This window comes from Anomalospiza imberbis, chromosome 3, assembly GCF_031753505.1.
Source record: "Anomalospiza imberbis isolate Cuckoo-Finch-1a 21T00152 chromosome 3, ASM3175350v1, whole genome shotgun sequence".
Classification (NCBI taxonomy): domain Eukaryota; kingdom Metazoa; phylum Chordata; class Aves; order Passeriformes; family Viduidae; genus Anomalospiza; species Anomalospiza imberbis.
The window spans coordinates 24,046,807-24,065,416 of record NC_089683.1 but is presented as its reverse complement, the minus strand read 5'-3'; the positions used below and the strand labels follow the sequence as shown (position 1 = coordinate 24,065,416).

Sequence of the window (18,610 nt, the reverse complement as noted above, 5' to 3'; positions counted from 1 at the left end):
TGTGCATCTATAACTGTGATTAAGTACTTCAGTGGGAAATGCAGCTCATCTACCAATGACTCTCTGAGACTAGAATAAGCTTTATGTACTTAATATATCCTGAGAAAATCTATTATGTTTGCTGGAATTTTTGCATACTAGTATTTTCTTTGTTAACCCTAACAGAATGTGTTCAGATGCTGACCAGTAAACTATTTTCCTGAGCAGAAAAACTAACTTTCTCCTTTTCTTTCCATTTCAGTAGATTTTATAATGGAACTTATGGATAAAACAATCAATAGTTACTTTGATGTTTGGCTTGGACCCAGAGGTAAGATTTCTCAAAAGTTAATAAATAAATGCATAAATAAAAATAATATAATAAATACATAAATCAAACTGATCTTATTAGAACACAAGAAACATTTTTCCTCTAACTTGACATTGACAGGTGACTACTTTCTTTAGGATCTGCAAAGCATCAAATTGTCTGGCAGTGTAATAAATAAGAGTCTATTCAATGCTCCTGATCTTTTGACCTGAAGAGGTCATTCTTCTTACTATCAGTTAAGCTCATGTTGTTTGTCTTAGTGGGTGACTTACCTCACTCAGATCTTTGCTGCTTTTTTTTTTTTATTTAGTAATAGCTTTTATTCTAAAAAAGCCACTTTAATTTGCATTTAATGAAATAAAAAATACTCGTGCCTTCATAGCTAGATCTTCTCTGGAATTTTTCACTAAAAATATCTATAGTTTTTGGGAAACACTGTTTCTTTGAAACCAATTTTTTTTTTTTTGAAGAAGCAATAGTTTTGGTAGATTTTGCCCAGAGAAAAACTCTGCAGGTAGAGAACTGCAGTCCTGGTCGGTGTGAGGAAGCTAGAGACTGTGGAACCAGGACAAGCAGTGGCCTCATGCTTGGGTAGGATGGTCCAGTTCTACCTGGTTCTGACCAGGGGGATTAAATGACTGCATCCTGCACAGAGCATGCAGAGCAGTGCTGCTCAGTGGCATGTACTTTCTTCTTCTGACTGCTGCAGTAATGCCTTTTCTCTGTCCCACTCAAGATCCAGTGATGGTGCCCCTTCTTCTCAGGAGAAAGTCCACAGGAGATGGAACAAGCCTCTGATTCTTCTAAGTGTGTTTTCTGTTTGCTTTTATTAGTATCTCGGTGCCCTTGTTGCCTCTCTCTTCAAAATAAGCCTGTTTAAATTAGCCTGGACATTCTGATATAACATATTGCATGTGCTGGCATATGGTCTCTATTTGCTGTAGGAGAAAAATCATGAACTACAAAGGTGCCAAATCCAAACAAATCCCTGGTTTGCCTACCTACTTTCCAACCTACAATTTTAAGGCCTCCTTTCATACATTCAGGATTCATGTATGACTCCTTTAAAATTGAAACTGACTGTGAATGACAGCAATACTTGAATTGTTCATTTATAGTTTGGTTAACTTGATTTCAGTACTTTGGACTGACTTTAGTGAGAGGAGTGAGGTACTGTGTTGTTGCTGGGTATGGACAACACAGTTGTGGTTCAAAAGGACCACACTAATGTTCCAAGTAGTCCCCTAAAATTCTCTGATTGAGTATAGTTTATGTGCTTTTCCTGAGAAGCTGATGCATTGCCAGCCAGACTGGTTACTCAGGCAGGACTGACTGCTCTTGTGTTCCATTGCTCACACAAGGACTCCAAAATTTAATTCTTTCTAATAGCACATACATAATTCTAACTGTGTTAGGATTGACTGGAAAATAATTATCAGGATCATCCATCTATAACTACAGAGGTATCAGCTTCACTCCTAGGTTTGCTGACTCTAGGAAATAAGATATGTACCATCAGGAAGGGTTGGTTTGAGAAAAGAAAGGGGAGAGATTTGTTGAAGCTTTTCTTTATAATTATCTGTGGTATTCAAGTGGGTGACAGTTCTGAATGGTAATGAGTATTTAAAAATAATAGTGGTAATAACTTAAGAATATTTTTGCCTTAGGAAAATAATTGTTTATGCTTTCTTAAATATGTAAATAAATTATTGTTGTTTGTAATTAGCAATGTGGCTGTTAGTAAAAGGGGCTTGCTGCACTTCCTTTGTCTTTCTTTGGTATTCCAGCACTGGAATAATTTTGGGTACAACTATTTTTACTTGTGTCAAATTCTCTCCTTACAAAATTAAAGTGTTTTTATGTTTCTGTTTGTTTGTTTCAGACCCCAGAGTAAAAGGATGGCTTCTTCTGGAGAACTATACACCTACCTTTATCTTCTCAGCCTTGTACTTACTAATTGTATGGCTAGGACCAAAGTACATGCGGAATAAACAGCCATTCTCATGCAGGGGTATTCTAGTAATCTACAACCTTGGACTTACACTGCTTTCTCTGTATATGTTTTATGAGGTAAGAGAAAAAGGGTTGCTCAGGCTTATTTTGCGGTGTCTGTTTTAATTACATTGGCTCGTGTTGGAAGTAGAGCAATGCCTCTGAATTTGGGGAGCATCTGCAGAAGTGGTGCAACCATTTTCAATGTCACTTGTCTGGGGAGAAAACCCTAATTGTGATGTTACCTCTAAGGATGGTGTGAAACAAACCTTGCCTTAAACATCTTTGCTGACCTTGGTTAGCAATGTTTCAAATGTACTTTGCTCAGTTGATGCAAGTGAGGTCCTGATCTTTCAGCATGAACTTGGCTACTCCTTCAGTAACATCTCCTTGCTCAGTGTGATTGTGCTGGTGGACTGTACGAAGTACTTTGTAGCAAAACTGTGGCTTTATCTGGAGGGCAAAATGTTTTATTTACTTGAGTTTATCACGCGCACACTCCTTGCATCTGTTTCAGGAAGCTTGCAGTAGGTTCTTTTGCATCCTCTTAGTTTTGCTAGGGAAAAAAATGTTGCTGAAACAATGCCATTGTGATTCATCTGTTTCTTTAAGCTTAAAATCTAAACATACAAATAGATTTCAGACTGAATTCAACTTTCTGTGGACTTACGTCCTTTCATAAAAACCCAAAGATTTAGGCAGTGTAAAGTTTTCCACTTCCCAGAGAGCTCTTTAGCTGCTTTTACTCAGAACTGTCTGTTTTTATTCAAGTGAAAATGAAGAACTATGGAAGAGTAAATAATGATGTGGTCAGAAAATTACTCTTTTGCTTTAATGTACAGAATATTCTGGCACACTTTTAACCAAAGCATTTCTTCTTTCTCTAAGGAGATATTTCATTTTCAACATCCTCTTTTCAATTCTTTCACTACAGTCTTTTCAAATACAACCTAGGACTAAAACTACTAATCTCTTTTTTTTTTTTTTTTTTTTGCATGAGCTTAGAAGTGTATATAAACTGTGATTCTCCTTTAAGTTTGTAGTTAATTCTATAGTGTTTTACAAGGTGAGTGTTTAAAGATGAAGTGATTTAAATTCAATGTTTTTTCTCTTGTGTTGTGACTTGTCTACTGAAAAATTATTGGGTTGGTTTATTAAGAAATTTGATGCTTAATTGTTCAGTTGGGAGCAGTTTTGGATTCAGTAGGTACTTGGAACTACTTGTGTTCTTGATGTCCTTACATTTCTAAACTCCTTGTCAGGGTGTTATAATCCAGAAAAAATGTGTGTTGATCAGTTTAATATGTCTAAATGTAGTGTTGATGTTGACTTCAATATCTATCGGCATTATTTGATGCAGGTATTATTTACAGTTATATAGTGATCTGTTGTTTTAACCTCCAGTAATGTTATTGAGAGTTTAGAAGTGCAGACTTTTCTTCAGTTGTAGGAAGTGTGAATACTTGGAATAATACTTATAGTTTCTAAATTACTGTAACATTCTGCTGTGTTACAAAACCTGCTGGTAAATTTAAACAAGAGAAAATACCCAAACTGTTGATCTTGTAAATGTCTTTTTCTTGCTAACAATAAACTGGTTACCAAGGGAGGACTGTTCATTATATGCTGAAGAATTCCTCATATTTGTAACCAGATAAATAGCTTTTATATTGTGGAGAAATGACACAACTAAAATACAGTGAATATTAAGACCCCTCCTTCCTATATAATGAAATACTTCACGTGAAAATGAGTGTTGCTCTTAATCCAGTATTATCCATATGGAACTGTTCATTAGTATTGTAAATATACCTTCTCCTTGTAAATGGGCATACACAAAGCTAGAGCATTATGAAAATTATTAAACACATTATAGTGGCAATAAAATGTGGTTGGCAGCACTTACAAGCTGGATGTGAGGGCAAGTGATGCTCTGCAACAAGGGACTGATCCCATAAAAATGCTGCAAAGCAGAGAGCTATGCTGACATAACACCACACTGCTTGATGTTTGCAGGGAGAGAACCAAAGGGCATAGGTAAAAAATGGGTTCTTGCACATCTAGGTATGATCTCTATCTGAGCTACCTGCACAGTTACCCCTGTTGGTGCACAGCATGTGATACCCTTGCTCATATCTCATCAGTCTTGGAAATTTTCCTTTGAAGGATTAGCCATGTATCAGTACTTTATAGTACACTTATTGCTTTTAAGACAGAATGATGAGGAACAGCATTCAGAGAACTTTAGTAACTCCTTGTTCTCCTCCTTGTTGTAAGGAGCTCTCAAAAGACCATTTTGAGTTTCAGTTGGATTAAAATTTTTCAGTCCTACTGTGAGGAAAATAATAAAATGTCTCTATTTATGAACTTGCTTACTAGCATGTCTGAAAAGATGTTGCTTTAATAGCTTGTGTACAATATACCTGAAACCCTACTTTGAAGTTTTTCCTGAGTTACAGCTATGGTGATTCAGGTCATGACTCATAGCATCACAGCTCAGTTTGCATATTATGTGAGCAAAACAAGATGTTACAGTGAGGTATCCTCCCTGCTGGAATGAAAAGGATGACCTACTTGGTTTTCTGACCTTTATGTCTGAATGATTGTAAGCAATAACATGGGGAAATTTGGCATCACAGGATTTGTGTAACTCTAGGTGTTGTGTACTTTGGTCTAAAATCACTAGAAATTTTAGACCTGTTATGTGGAATTCCTAATACTTTCTGTCTGTGCTTGCTATACCTTTTTTATTAGGATATTTAATGACTTGGCTGGGTTTTGGTACTCACCGAGAAGTGGACTGCTCTTGTCCCAGACAATATAACAGACAAGGCAGATCATGGGGAGCTGGAGAGGTTTTTCCAGGCTAATTTGTCACATAATTCAGGAGGACAGGATGTTCTTCAGGGACAAACAGTGCTTTATTCTGTAAAAATCTACAGTGCTTGGACTTTAGGGAGAAATAACACTTTTATGTCTCAGGCAGGGGCATCAAGGAATGGCTTCCTGTGTGGTGAAGGTGTCTAGCAGGGGCTGGCAGTGGGGTTATAGGATATGGGCTGATCACCTGCTGCATGGCACGGCCGTGTCTGGAGGAGCTACAGGAGCAGCTGGAACAGCAGAGGCAGCACTGCTTCCTCCTGTGCTGCTGCTCTGTGCTGGGATCACAAGGCGTCTTGCAACGCTATGACCCGTGTCTGTGCAAGGGCTCGTGCCTCTCTGCTTGAGTCTCAGCTGGGCAACTTAGCTAGGAGGGGAGAGAGCCAGGAACCCAGTTACACTGCACAGAGACCTATGTTATTTTGGGGAAGTTTGTTAGTAAAACTGGCCAAGTGATCTGGACTACCTGGGCTTACATTAGAGAAAACTGGTCAATGATGAAAGCTCGCTTTCTTAAGTGATCTCTTTACTGTCTTTTTTCTTCATCTGAAAAATTAATTCCATACTGAATCTGCCTGAGAAAAGAGAAAAGTCTTAGATTTTCCTGATGAGTGAGGTGTTGCATATGCTGTAGGAAAAGTCTTGGGAAGCAGGCGACTCTGTGCAGAGGTGCTGTGTCACATGAGCCATGGGTGGCAGCTAGGCTGCTCTTTCCTCTCCCCTTTCTTTCTTCATCCTCCTGAAGCTCTTATCTCTGCCCTGGGGTAACTACATTCACGTAAAGATAAAGTTCTGTATCTGTGCAGGCATTTGCTTGCTTTGATCAGACCTGAACTTCTGTTTCTCTTCATTCTAATCTAGCTCTGTTCTGAGCCTTGTAAACCCATCACGCCTTGACAGAGTGATGCAGTGCTAGGTCCCTTATCTGCCCCTCTCCAGTGAGTCTCAGACTTCAGTTTTATCATGAGAAAAAAACAAAGTCCTCCACAGTAACACCTCTCCTCAACCCAGTCAGACTGGTCTTAGTGTCCTGGCCTCTTTCGGTGGCAGAGGTGATAAAAAAACGCATGTGCCACAGCATTGTAAAGAATTCAGCAACAGAATTACAAAATGAAAGCAATAGGAAAAAAGAAAACTTCATTGCAGGGGAAGAAAGTGTGGGTTCTTTCAGCACAAATGGAATCTTGAGCTGCAGGTTTTTCCTCTGAGCTGAGGGGCTTAACACTGAGTTTCAGTACCATTTTAATTGGCTTATGAACTGTCTTTTTGTGCTGTTTAGAAAACATGTGAAGTGGTTTGCTCTAGTGCAAATGGTTATAATTGGCCTTTACTGGACATGTTAATTTCTCAAGTGAAGATTTACCTGTGGTTGTCCATCAGCAGTGCCATCAGCAGGCCTGGACTCCTGCCAGCCTGAAGATGAAGGACTTCTGGAGAGAGCGGGCAAGGAAGGAAAGGTTGTCTCAAGGCTGTGTTGGCAGAGGAGCCACCACTCTGTTTTTGGGCAAGTTTCAGACCTACTGTGCTGTGGTGTAAGGAGATCTTGGAAAAACTGGCCAACCAGGGAGCAGACCACAACAAGTATGAGCAAGGACTTAAATGCACTCCTGGAAATTTCTGACCCCTCCTTATCACTTTTGTGGTGGCAGGGAAGCAGCTCCCTGGGACTGTACACCCGTACATAATGGAGCCATTTGTGGTCATGTTTCAGTCATCTCTTGCTTTTGTTTTCTGAAGCCTTCCAGCATGTGATGAAAGCATTGTGGTGCAAGAAATAATGGTGTCAGGCAAAGGAGCAGCTGGCTAAATGGGGAAAAAGATTATTTACATGTTGTATGTTGCACTGAGTAAGGTTTGTGGGCAGCAACAGCAGTTTGTGGGCAGCTGTAGCAGCTTTTAACCAATTAGTTCCTTCTGGAAAGTGGGGAATTAAATTATTTTCATAACTATACTAGCTATTTATATGATAAAAGATGCTGACATTTCCTACAAATGTTGCTTTGCTTATGTCATTTGTGGCTGTGAGAATATTCCTAGCATACAATAATATATTCTTTTGTAAACAAGGGAGTATTCAGGTTGAGGTGAAGCCACTGCTCATAGCCACACTGATGCCATTGTCCTTTAGAGAGGTGGGATCCATGGAGACACCGTTGGTTGCTTTACACTCTAGGTGGTGAGCCTGTACTGCTTGCGGGAAAAGTGCTGTGGATTCACTATGCCAGCCTTTACTGGGAAGAAGTTTATGGAGTGCAGCATTAATGGTGGATATTGTTTGGATTAATTACAATGTAAACAATGGATTATCCTTCTATTCCTAACATTTCCTTGAACTATGAGAACTGTATGAAAACATCTGTAAGCTCTTAACATGATCACAGCACAATGTGGTGTTCTGTCTGAGGGACAGGCGGGTGCTTGCAAGGCATGCAGACTTTCCTCAGTGACCTGAAAGTGGCTTGGTGCAAAGCTTGATCTGGGGCACAGCTGGTCCTTTAGCAAGGTACCACTTTTAAACTGGTGTCCTCTGCAGAGCCCTGCAGCTAGGAGAGCAGTCCTTCCATGGCTGCCTTCCCTCTGTTGCTTGGGTAGGGAAAGTGCCTGGGTCTGCTGCTGATGTGCACGGCTGCCCTGCCGTTGCTGTGGCAGGGTGCTATCAATTTATCTCTAATACAAGAGATACTTTCAGATCTGTATATTATGATATAATTAGATGTACATTTTTCCCCTAAATTGCAGCAATAATACTATCTCGGAAGGTCAAAAATAATGACCTAGGCTGACTTGAGTATTTTAAAAGCTAATATAGAAGGAAAATGAGGCATGAAGGAAATAACACTGTGGAAAGGTAGATTATTTAAGGGATAATCTTTATCAAACCTTTTAAAATTAGCTTCCTGTTCACAGTTCTGAACAGCATTTTGTCATACCAGTCACTGTAGTCCTTTAATCAAGTGATCTTTTAAAATGACTTTTAGAATAAGGAATTTCTGCTGTGGCTTTGCAAAGCTATTTTTTATCCTGCAGACAGATAAGACCAAAAACATACAACTTGCTTCTGCCTTTCAGATGTTTTATGACATACCTAACATTTTTTTTTTTTCACTTGGGAGTTGCCTCAAGTTATTACTCCTCTCCTCATGCTATTCCCAAGAGGACGAACATCTTTATAAATAATGTTCAATGATCCCTTCTGTTGAGATATTAAAGGGGATCTTGTTCATGTCTTTGCACATGCTTCCTTCTCCCATTCAATTCTCAACCTGTCCTACCATCTCCTACCATCTGTGAAAGGGTGAGAACATCCAGTGTGGATCTCGTTTCTCTAGAGATTTGAGCCAGCCCCTCCGCAGCGGACACCCTGTCATTTATCATGACCAATAGTTGGTCATTACCCTTTATTGTGACTCTGTTATGTTTGAGGTGTTACTTGTTATGCCAGGAAGTCAGGCAGGCAGTGGCATATCCTGCAGAGGAAGTCACTTATATTGGGAAGGATGTAATGTGCTTGGGACGAGTGAGTTGCTTAAAAATCTTGAAGAATGGCAATGCAGTGAAGCATGTGTTGTTAACTGTTAAGGAGAGCAAAGCTGAAAATATGCCCTGTCATGTGGTTGAAAAAATTGTAGTCACATCTCTTGAGTATAACATTTTTTAAAGATATAGTTCTTTCCAAAAGTAATCAGAAGAAAAATGTATTTACTGAACTTTGGTTATCTACTTTCTCTAACAATGAGACCATCAGCAGAGAAGGAGACTTCACTCTGAAAATGCTCACAATGTGGGATAAGTGGGGATAAAATGTTTTCTCCTATTTTTTTTCTGGTATACCCCAATTGGGAGAATTTATTAATTCACTCTTCACTATGATTCGGTCACTGCTTGGAACTTGAATTCAAACTAATGCCACCCTCAGGTGCCGAGGATTTTCCTGACACCAGATGTCTGGGCAGAGCCACTGTGGAGGTTTGCAGGTGCCATGGAGTTCAGCCTTCAGCCCAAATAATGCTTTATTTTTTTATTTGCTCAGCTGGTGACAGGAGTGTTGGAAGGAGGATACAATTTCTTCTGTCAGGATACACACAGTGGAGGAGAGGCCGATATGAAGGTACCGTAATTGAGACTTAGAGCTGGAAATGTTTCAAATTGTCCACTTGAATGTAAGTGGAGAGCAGAACACTACTGATTTTTTTCATATTTTTGTAGTACAATAGACAATGCACTGTCAGACATAATAGTTAATCTGTGATATATTCATGGTTGGTATTTTTGTGAGTAATTATGTGCAAATTTTCAAGTGTCCCCAGATCAAAAAATGAGGACCTGGTCTTCACACTGTATCCAACCATTCTGTGTTGAGACTACCCTTCTCTTTCTGAGATGGGTGATGATTTCTTCTGGTCACACTTCTGACCTCTCCTTTACAGAGAGCACTGCAGCACCCGCTCTGGTTAAGTATTTTCTTATTTCTCCCAGGACAACCCAGGTGCACAGCAGTAGCCTCATGAAGCAGTCGTTGTCATCCTGTTTTCAGCTGTAGCTATAGATTTGTACCTCAATCTCCTATGGAGAAACCTGAGGCAGAAGTATTAAAGAAGATCCCAGAAGTGGCTTCAATCCTAGTAGTGCAGGACAGAATATTGGATTTTAATCACTTAGATAAATAAGAGTTGAAAACCCTCACAATGTGCAATCCTTCTAAAACTTGTTTCCTCCTTTCCAGATCATACGTGTCCTCTGGTGGTACTATTTCTCCAAACTCATTGAGTTCATGGATACCTTTTTTTTCATTTTGAGGAAAAATAATCATCAGATCACTGTTCTGCATGTCTACCACCATGCAACAATGCTGAACATCTGGTGGTTTGTTATGAACTGGGTGCCTTGTGGTCACTGTAAGTACTGGCTTATGGTGGGGGAACATCTGCAACAGGGGCTTTGTTTTGGTGGTCTTTTGATCAAACCAAACATCTCTGGCACCTTCAGCTGCAGGATTTGTTCTGTACCATATTAAGCTACTTTGCTGAATTACAACTATTGTAGATGGTTGCAGGAATTAAGCTGCCAGCACAGCCTCTAGGAAAGGAATGTCTATGTAGTTTGAAGAACTTGTGTGACACTGTGACATTTATCAGGTGCTTTAGCCCAGGTCAGATACCCATCAACCTTGCCGTCTCTATTTTTGCTGTAGTTACAGACCCTCTGATGAAACAATACTCTTTTCCAAGTCAAGCCAGAAGCTTGTTTCAGCTGTAAAACAGCTAAAAGTGACTCTAGTCCTTGTATCTATAAAATTCACTCGAGATACGACTTTCTTAATTTAATCTCATTATACTACTGGCAATTACAAATTATTTCAATTAAAATCTTGTCCCCTGAGCGCTAATGGACATGAGCAAATGAATCTTAAATGGAAAATTTCCATGTCTTTCTTGTCTAAATCCTGCTAACCTTTGGCAATCTGACTTTAATTCTTTACTGGCATCTAGTTTCCTAACTGCATTATCATGGCTTAGCTGTGGTTAGGATGTGCAGCTTATAGATACTGGCTTTGTTGAACACTCCATTCAAGAGAAACCTTTTCAAACCCGATGGATGTGAGCTACTGGCAATGCAGACTAAGAGGCTGCATTCCTCAGGAGTCTGATGTCTGAGCCAAACAGCATAGAAACTTGTATTTGTTTTGTGTTGTCAGCACAACAGTGAGTAATACTGAACTTATAAAAAGTCTGCATTTGGAAACACATTCTCCTCCAAAGAAGTCAGTCCTTGTTCATACAGCAGTCAAAACTGCATGTACATAGAATCTGTCTTGTGCTCACGTGGTCTTGAAAACACTTTTGTACATTTCTAGTCACGTTTTTCTTCTTCCAAGCTTTATGTTCTGTTGTGTCATCACAGCTCTGCATTTCGGTGTTAAGCTAAAAGTTTCTTTAATGACTAAAGGTGCTGTAAACAAGGACAAATAAAATAGCTAACTTGCAGTTTCTGAAGGTATCTGAAGCTTTTGGTTATAAATGACAAAATTGGCTCCTGCCTGGAAGGAAATGAAATAAACCTTAGTAGATGGGTGAAGCTATTGATTGTTTGGTATGTGAGCATTCCTCCTTTTTATCAGTTTCCTCAGTTCCCTTGAGATACCATAATGTAGATGTGAAAAAGAGTAACTTGAGGAAACAAAACCAGAAGGCTAGTGTAAAGCACAAAGCAGCAAAGCAATTCAGCTACTCCATTGGGTAGGCAGAATAAAAAACAGAGTGAAAAAAGAGCCCTCTTGCTTTTCTTCTAAGAGAAATCATCTTTTAAATAGTAACATTTTGAACTTGTTATTTTTGTAGGTTCCATGAAACAGCATGTTCCTTCCTAGTAATGCAGTGTACTTTCTTTTTCCCTTGCCCTTTTTTTAGCTTACTTTGGTGCCACACTGAACAGCTTTATCCATGTCCTCATGTACTCCTACTACGGATTGTCTGCTGTTCCAGCAATGCGTCCTTATCTGTGGTGGAAGAAGTACATCACTCAGGGGCAGCTGGTGAGTGATAAGCTCTTCAGTGCTTCAGCAGGCTCTTGTATTTGTGATGAGGTCCTCTTGTCTTTACCAAGTCAGGAAATTTTGATAGGGGATAGAAGAAGAGAGAATGAGAGCTAGTACCTTCTACATCTTGTAGGGCCTACATCACCTTAGAAATCCAGCTTCTGCACGTCTGTTTGCTGTGTTTTCAGGACGATGGGAACTGGGGGATGTACATGAATCAGTGCTGAGGTCTCCGGGATCTTTCTCCCCTCCACCATGTTGTGTGGCTAGATGCATTTGGGAGCTGCAGTGCTGGGATTTCTGGGACTCGGTAGCCAGGGAGGAGGTTTTTCTTACAAGCCCTCTTGAGCTAGCCTGCTCTTCCCTGTGCTTGGTTGGTCAGGCTGGGACAGACCAGAAACCCAGTGCAATGCCGTCCACAGCTAACAAGGGCCATTCTAGTCCTGTGGGACAATGCCTTTTCTGTCCTACTTTTGCATGCAGTTGCAAATGGTTTATTAAAAATTATTCAATATTTCTGCTCTCTTTCTGCACTTTAAATGGGCAGATTTTTTCTCTTGTAATTCTCTGTTGGACTCCTTGTATCTGTTTGCATTGTTTCTAGTGTGTGTTGTGATGAAGCTTGACCACTGCGTGCTGGAGGTGATAAAAGCAGTGAAATTAAGTAATACAGCACATGCTGTAGTGATACTGCAGGAGAACCAGGTTTCAATATGTACAACATGTCAGAACACCACAAGGAAATGTGCATGAGTGTTCTCTCTTCCCCATTTTGTGGGGGGGAAACTGAAACCTAGAGATAAATTATTTTGTTATATTCTCCCCCCCCCCACCCCACCCTTTCTCAGAGCTGTGAATAGTTTTAATAACATTTACTGGTGATGAATAATAACATTTACTGCCAGCAATACACAGTGTTGATTCTCAACATGTTTTTTTTAGTACTGTTCTCCTGAAGGATGGCTAAGTATTGCAGTTGAGGGCTCATTATTTTCATGGGAAGCATTGCGGGGGTTGCTTTGGTTTGAGGTTTGTTTCTGTTTTTCTTTCCAGATTTAGGCTCTATTCTTCATCCTGGTTATTCAAGTGCTACAGAGTGCAGTGTCTTGGTGCTTTGGTTGCTCCCCTGCCTATTGTCATAGCTGCTTTCACTTCCTTGCCTGCTCTGCATGCATAGCTGCTAGGGCAGCAAAATAGCAGAGCAGAACAAACAGTCTTTCCCTTTTTAAATAAACATTCCCTAATCTGGTAGCCTTTATGTGAGGATGAATTTTGCCTAAGGCCCTCTGCATCGCATAAGCTCAAACTCTGTTTTTCCAAAAGAGATAATTGGACCCTTATCCTCCTCCCTGGCTCCCCAGCTTCCCTGCAGCCTTTACCCCAAACATTTTTCCACTGGAGCTGTATGTCATACGGTTCCTGTCTGTGGGAAGGGATTGCAGGGGTCTATGCGTAGACCAAGTTACCCCAGGTCTTTTGCAGCTGAAGCAGTGAGATGCAGATGTCCTCCATTAGGATGGTAAATCAAATCCCACTGAACTCTCACTAAGAAGAAGGTGGTCTTTCTTCCTTGGGACATTTATATATCACTTCTATGTAAGTTACTGTAATGTTCTAAAATGGAAAAACAAAAATAAACATGCTTAAGAGGGTACCACAATCTGAATGTCTGCTAACTCAGGTTTACAGAGAAAACACTTGCCAAACACACAATATTACATACTCTTTACTTGTTTTGGAAATAACTGTTGAGGTTTTGGTCACTCATGGCTTTTTTCCTCCTTCCATTAATGTGTTCTATTTCTCTTATTTTTGTTTTCTCTCCCCAGATTCAGTTTGTCTTGACAATCTTCCAGACCAGCTGTGGTGTTGTTTGGCCATGTGCATTTCCTCAGGGATGGCTGTATTTTCAGATTTCTTACATGATTTCTTTGATTATCCTCTTCACAAATTTCTATATTCAGGTAAAAGTAACATTCATCAACTCTTTCTAGCATTTTGCTGGCTGTATCTCACTGGAAAGCTGTGGCAGATAGATACGCTTAAAATGTCCTTTTGCTATCCTTCACTAACATGCATATGTTCTTGAAGTACTAAGCTTGTTGATCCACCCTCTACTTTAAAATCTTCTGATGCTTTGTACCCATAATTCAGAATGCTTAGTAATTTCAGTAAGCCAGTTATACAAAAAAATGGCTTACTGAAATTTTAACTGCAGGTAAGGGAGAGGAGGAGCTTTATGTAAGACAAAGCTTTCCAGTCTGAAATAAACCAGCAGCATGTGAACCTGTGAAGCACCTGAAGGAATTGTTCATTTCTGCTTTTACAAGGGGAAATGCTTGTTTTTTTGTCCAGGGAAACTTCCTAAACTCACAACATGCAGAAATCTGGATTTTGTTCAATTCTACAGGCACTTTTTTGTATTTTCATATGGAAAATTAGTGGGTTTAGTTGTGTTTCTACAAATCTGATCTCATGTTTGCACAGATCCAGACTTGGTATGTGTTATTCTGAGCAGTTTATAACTGGGCTCTGTACAAAGATGCACAACTACTGTCTACAGAAAATCATGTACTACTGTCTGCAGAAAATCATACCAACAGCCTGCTGCCCCCAAACAAGCAAACTCTGTTATATGTTTCAAATGGCATTTGAGGGATTTGGGCATTTTGGTTCTGGTGAGAATGATTCATGGGGGGGAAACACAGCAGGCTTCCCTGCCTGTTCTTCTGGTACTTCTTAGAATCAGTTCCATGATTTCTATCACTTGCTGCATATGAACATGCTAATTAAACATTATTGTATATTCCAGATATTACTTGATTTTTTTTTCAATTTTGCTCATATTTTAGCTTCTAATTGTCTAAATTCTTTTCACACAGAAATTTGGGGAAATGTGCTTTTGTCAGACAGCTGAGCCCCTTGGAAAAAAATTTATGTATATTTTACTGTCTATAATTTTTTAGACAGTCTCCCCAATCCTGTTAGTTTTTGATTCTTGTGTTAGTGAATAGAAATTCCCATCACATTGCTATCTCTGAACTTCCCTCACTTTTATTGTTTACCTACCTCTTGTTCTGGCTTTGTTCAAGGTACTGTCACCTGCAGTGCCTCAAACTGCAGTTCCTCACATGTCATTTTGAGTATATTCTTATCCCATAGTCTGCTCATAAAATTGCTTCCCTTGTTCTAATTTACTATTAGTATAACACTGCCATCATACTGCCAAGCTGTTTTCTTTTCAAGTGAGCTACTCCTCTCACTGTGATGAATGAAAGGCATAGTGTAGTCTCATACACAAAAAGTGGTGGAGCTTGTTAGACTCTTACCACCGGCACAAGGTCTTTAAAAATGATGAATGCAAGTTTACTTTTGTGTTTCTAGAATTACTATGAAGAAGTGGTTATTTATATCTAATTAAGCAAAACAATGTGTCTTTCCATATATTTTAGACTTACAACAAGAAGGCATCCTCGAGGAGGAAAGATTATCAGAACGGCTCCACGGCCATTGCAAACGGGTACACAAACAGCTTTTCTTCCCTTGAGAACAATGTGAAACAAAGGAAACAAAGGAAGGATTGAAGACCAAACTGAAAAACCATTTTGATAACCCCAACAACAAAATCATCTGATTGTAAGCACAATGAGAGTTGTGCACTAATACTCTAATGGCTACTGTAACTATTCCTGCCTAGAATAGTGTGATTTATGTAGGACTTAACCAGTGCAAACACCCTAGAAACCATATACAGAACATAAAAGTAGGTTAAAGTTTAAAAATAATTCTGGGCTGTCACTGACCCTGCTGTAGACTATGGAAGGGAGTATTACCATATTATCCGACACTGCTGTTGCCTTACTAGTCAATATGATAGGTGCTGAATTATGATTCACAATTTGAAAACACTGTAATCTAAACCTCCATTTTTTTAACTATAGATCATGCATGTGATTGTAGAGGTAATTTGTATAAGCTGGTTTCAGTAGATAAACACACATGCCTTAAATTAAAAAGCAGGGCCCAAAGCTTATTACTGGTTTAAAATTTAGGGTATGTTTCAACTTTTCAGTTGATTGACTTTTATCAAAAAGTCACTTAGAAGAATCCATTGATCATTTTACTGTTCTGTATGTGATACACGATGCTACGTATCTCTTACTCGATACAGTGAAATTGGAAATGGCGCATTTAGTTTTGTATATCTGGCTTTAATTGACTCAACAGTCACAAAACAGATGGAAAAGTTATTTTACCTTTTTAATAGATCTTATTTTTTTATTTGAAGTACATCACTAACATAAAAGTAATTGGCGCTTACACAGTCGAGTAAGATTTAAATATTGTCTCTAAAGTTTAGAGCATATACAGGGTGGACCCATCTATTCTTTCTACTTTTTTTCTTTTTTTTTTTTTCCTTTCTTATTCCTGAGAATTCTTAAATGCTAAATGAAGAGTGGTTTTTAATATGAAACTGGCAGTTTCAAGTGTTATTATCATAGCCATATCCATATTTTAGGAGCTACTGTTTAAGTCTCTGACATATCCAAAACTATATTTAAAAGTGGAGCCAGAAAGATGCTTTTCTGATGGAATTGTCTGTATTTAAGTTGGTATCTGAACTGTTCTTCATGTAGCATACATTCACTTTCAAAATGTGCCTAACACAAAGATGTTTTCTTTTTCCCAAACAAGCAAGTTTAAACAGTTTAAGTCATAGCTAATGTTTTTTAAATGTTACTGAAATGTGCTGGAAATGTCTGTTTCTGTAATGCGAGTTGTGTATATCACTGGTAATGTTTTGGCTTGTTATCTAAGGATTTGGTCTGAGTGCTGGTTAAAGTTACTCCTTCTTGTAAAATGCTGTCTTGCACAGATGAGGAGTCAGTGGCAAAGCCAGTATCTGTTGGTAGTATTCTGGTCTCTTCCATGGTAGAGTCCATTAAGCTCTGAAAAACTGAATTGTGCAAGACATTCTGCTGGTCATTGCTCAAGTTTAAGTATTTGGTTTTTTGATATTTATATAAATGCCAGTTTTAACACGTTAAATTGTTTTTAAATCTTTTTTAAAAATTTTGCACATCTCTTAAGGAATTAATAAGTTCTCTTACTAGCCTTGTGGGTTTTCATTCCTCGTTTTGAAGGAGACAGTGTCTGTTATGTTTACATTATCAAAGCTTGTGCGTGTGTCTTCATTTCTAGGTACTGGTTTGCAGAGTCTTTACATAGCTCAGTACAGCAGCTATAATGTTCAAAATAGGCTGTCTAAATGTGCTAGAAATAAACTCTTGGCTCATCTGAATATACTTCATTGTTAATGTTTGACATGGTTTAATCATTAAAACACTTTTGATGATCTTTGCCTGAATTCTGTGGGTCTGTACAGATTTAATGCATTGCCTCATCCTGTGTCAGGCCAAGGAGGAGCCACCATGATGGAAGAACAGCTGCAGATATTCAGGGACATTTAATGTACCAGAGATTTGGCAACACATTCTTTACAGAAACCTTTGGCAGTTACTAGACACTGTTCCCTTGCCTGGCTGTGGAAATACTGGTCTGTGTGGTGGATTTAACCCCCGCTGGGATTACTGACTCACTGAATGCAGAGCAGCCCCAATAGCTCGAGATGAAGAGTGCCAGGAGCAAAGCTTAATGTGACTGAGAGGGACTTCCTGCCTCAGCTGTCCTGTCTATAAAATGGGGATAATACCTCTCCAGAATGGGAGCATTTTTGCAATTTCCTTTTAGTTCCCCTTGCCCCTAGGTGACTGTTTTGGAACCCTCTCTGATTTGAATGTTTAATCAGTACATTGCAACAGCCCCAGATAGACTGGTGATGCACTTGGTAAAAGAGAGCTACTTACATAACTGTCTGTCTTTTCCCTTGCGGGCTCTTTAAACAAAAAACCTAGGTCAGGGAAGTGGGCTTACACTTCATGTGAAAGGCTCAGAGGATTCATGCTGTGTTGGTCTCCTCCGGGAGAGTGCTCTGAATGCCTGAGGTAGTTGCTAAGACAGTTTCCTCTACTTCACATGCCAATTCAACTATGAAATTGTGTGTGTTTCTAAGCAAGGCTCAGTAAGATGCAGTTCTTTGGCTATTAGGCCAGATCTCCAGGAAGTACCTGGAAGGCAGAAGCCACAGCACCAACCTGGCCTCTCTGTGTGAGGCAGCAGAGATGGGGCTGCTGCACTGCAAACCTCACCTTCAAGGTTAATGGCACGTGGTGACAAAACCTGTGGTGACTTTGTCCAGAACTGGCAAGGATCCAGATGGGAACATCAGCAGTGTCTGCACAGTTCCCAGATGGGAACATCAGCAGTGTCTACACCTGTGTGGCAAAAACTGTGGCTCCTGGATACTCTTCTACAGTCTCAGCAGCAACTGAAAAGTGTCTGAGATGGGTTAGATCAGACATCATCTTGCTATAATTGATGGACCCAAGCATAAGCCTTGGGTTTACCCTCCTGGCTTAGCTTCCAGTGCATGGTCTGACCTGAGGCAAGTAACAGCCTTTGGGTTGCCTCAATTCCCTGATCACACGTAGTTTTCCTAATAGCTGGGATTGGTGCCTGGGAGTCCTCAGAAAGAGTCCTCAGAAAGGACTTCTTGTGTTGTGAGGGCAGGAGAGTTGAAAAAAGATGAACTGCTGCCAAGAGGATGGAGAGGTTTCATGTAAAGGTGGCTGAGGAGAATGAGACAGAGTTGAGTTATTTACAGAGAAAATGACCAAGCTATGAATCATTAGGTTAAGGTCTTGTGCAGTTCATGAGCTGACCAAATCCCTCCCTGCACTCAGGCTCTACAGCCTCAGTGATGAAAAGAAATGTTAAGCTTTTGTTCAGCTGTGAATGGGATAGGTAAGCTCAAAAGCCAGAAAGCAGCTTTT

At 39.6% G+C, this 18,610-nt stretch overlaps 1 protein-coding gene and 1 long non-coding RNA gene across 5 annotated transcripts in view; one reads left to right on the top strand and one right to left on the bottom strand.

Moving 5' to 3' along the window:
- ELOVL5 (ELOVL fatty acid elongase 5) overlaps positions 1-17,073 on the top strand; it is a 39,655-nt gene extending 22,582 nt beyond the window's left edge. For 3 of the 4 annotated variants that reach the window (XM_068183649.1, XM_068183652.1, XM_068183653.1), the window contains exons 2-8: positions 242-310; positions 2,193-2,380; positions 9,213-9,290; positions 9,906-10,077; positions 11,590-11,714; positions 13,547-13,681; positions 15,170-17,073. In XM_068183649.1, coding sequence (XP_068039750.1) covers positions 253-310; positions 2,193-2,380; positions 9,213-9,290; positions 9,906-10,077; positions 11,590-11,714; positions 13,547-13,681; positions 15,170-15,301 — 888 coding nt within the window. In that variant the 5' untranslated portion in view covers positions 242-252 and the 3' untranslated portion in view covers positions 15,302-17,073. The remainder of the gene's footprint in view (positions 1-241; positions 311-2,192; positions 2,381-9,212; positions 9,291-9,905; positions 10,078-11,589; positions 11,715-13,546; positions 13,682-15,169) is intronic. The other variant, XM_068183651.1, reaches the window with a different exon arrangement.
- LOC137470387 (uncharacterized) lies at positions 9,942-13,547 on the bottom strand. Its single transcript, XR_010997031.1, has 2 exons — positions 13,441-13,547; positions 9,942-13,331 (listed from the first exon to the last, which is right to left on the bottom strand). It is a non-coding gene; the product is annotated as an uncharacterized lncRNA (long non-coding RNA).
- Positions 17,074-18,610: the final 1,537 nt, after the last annotated feature.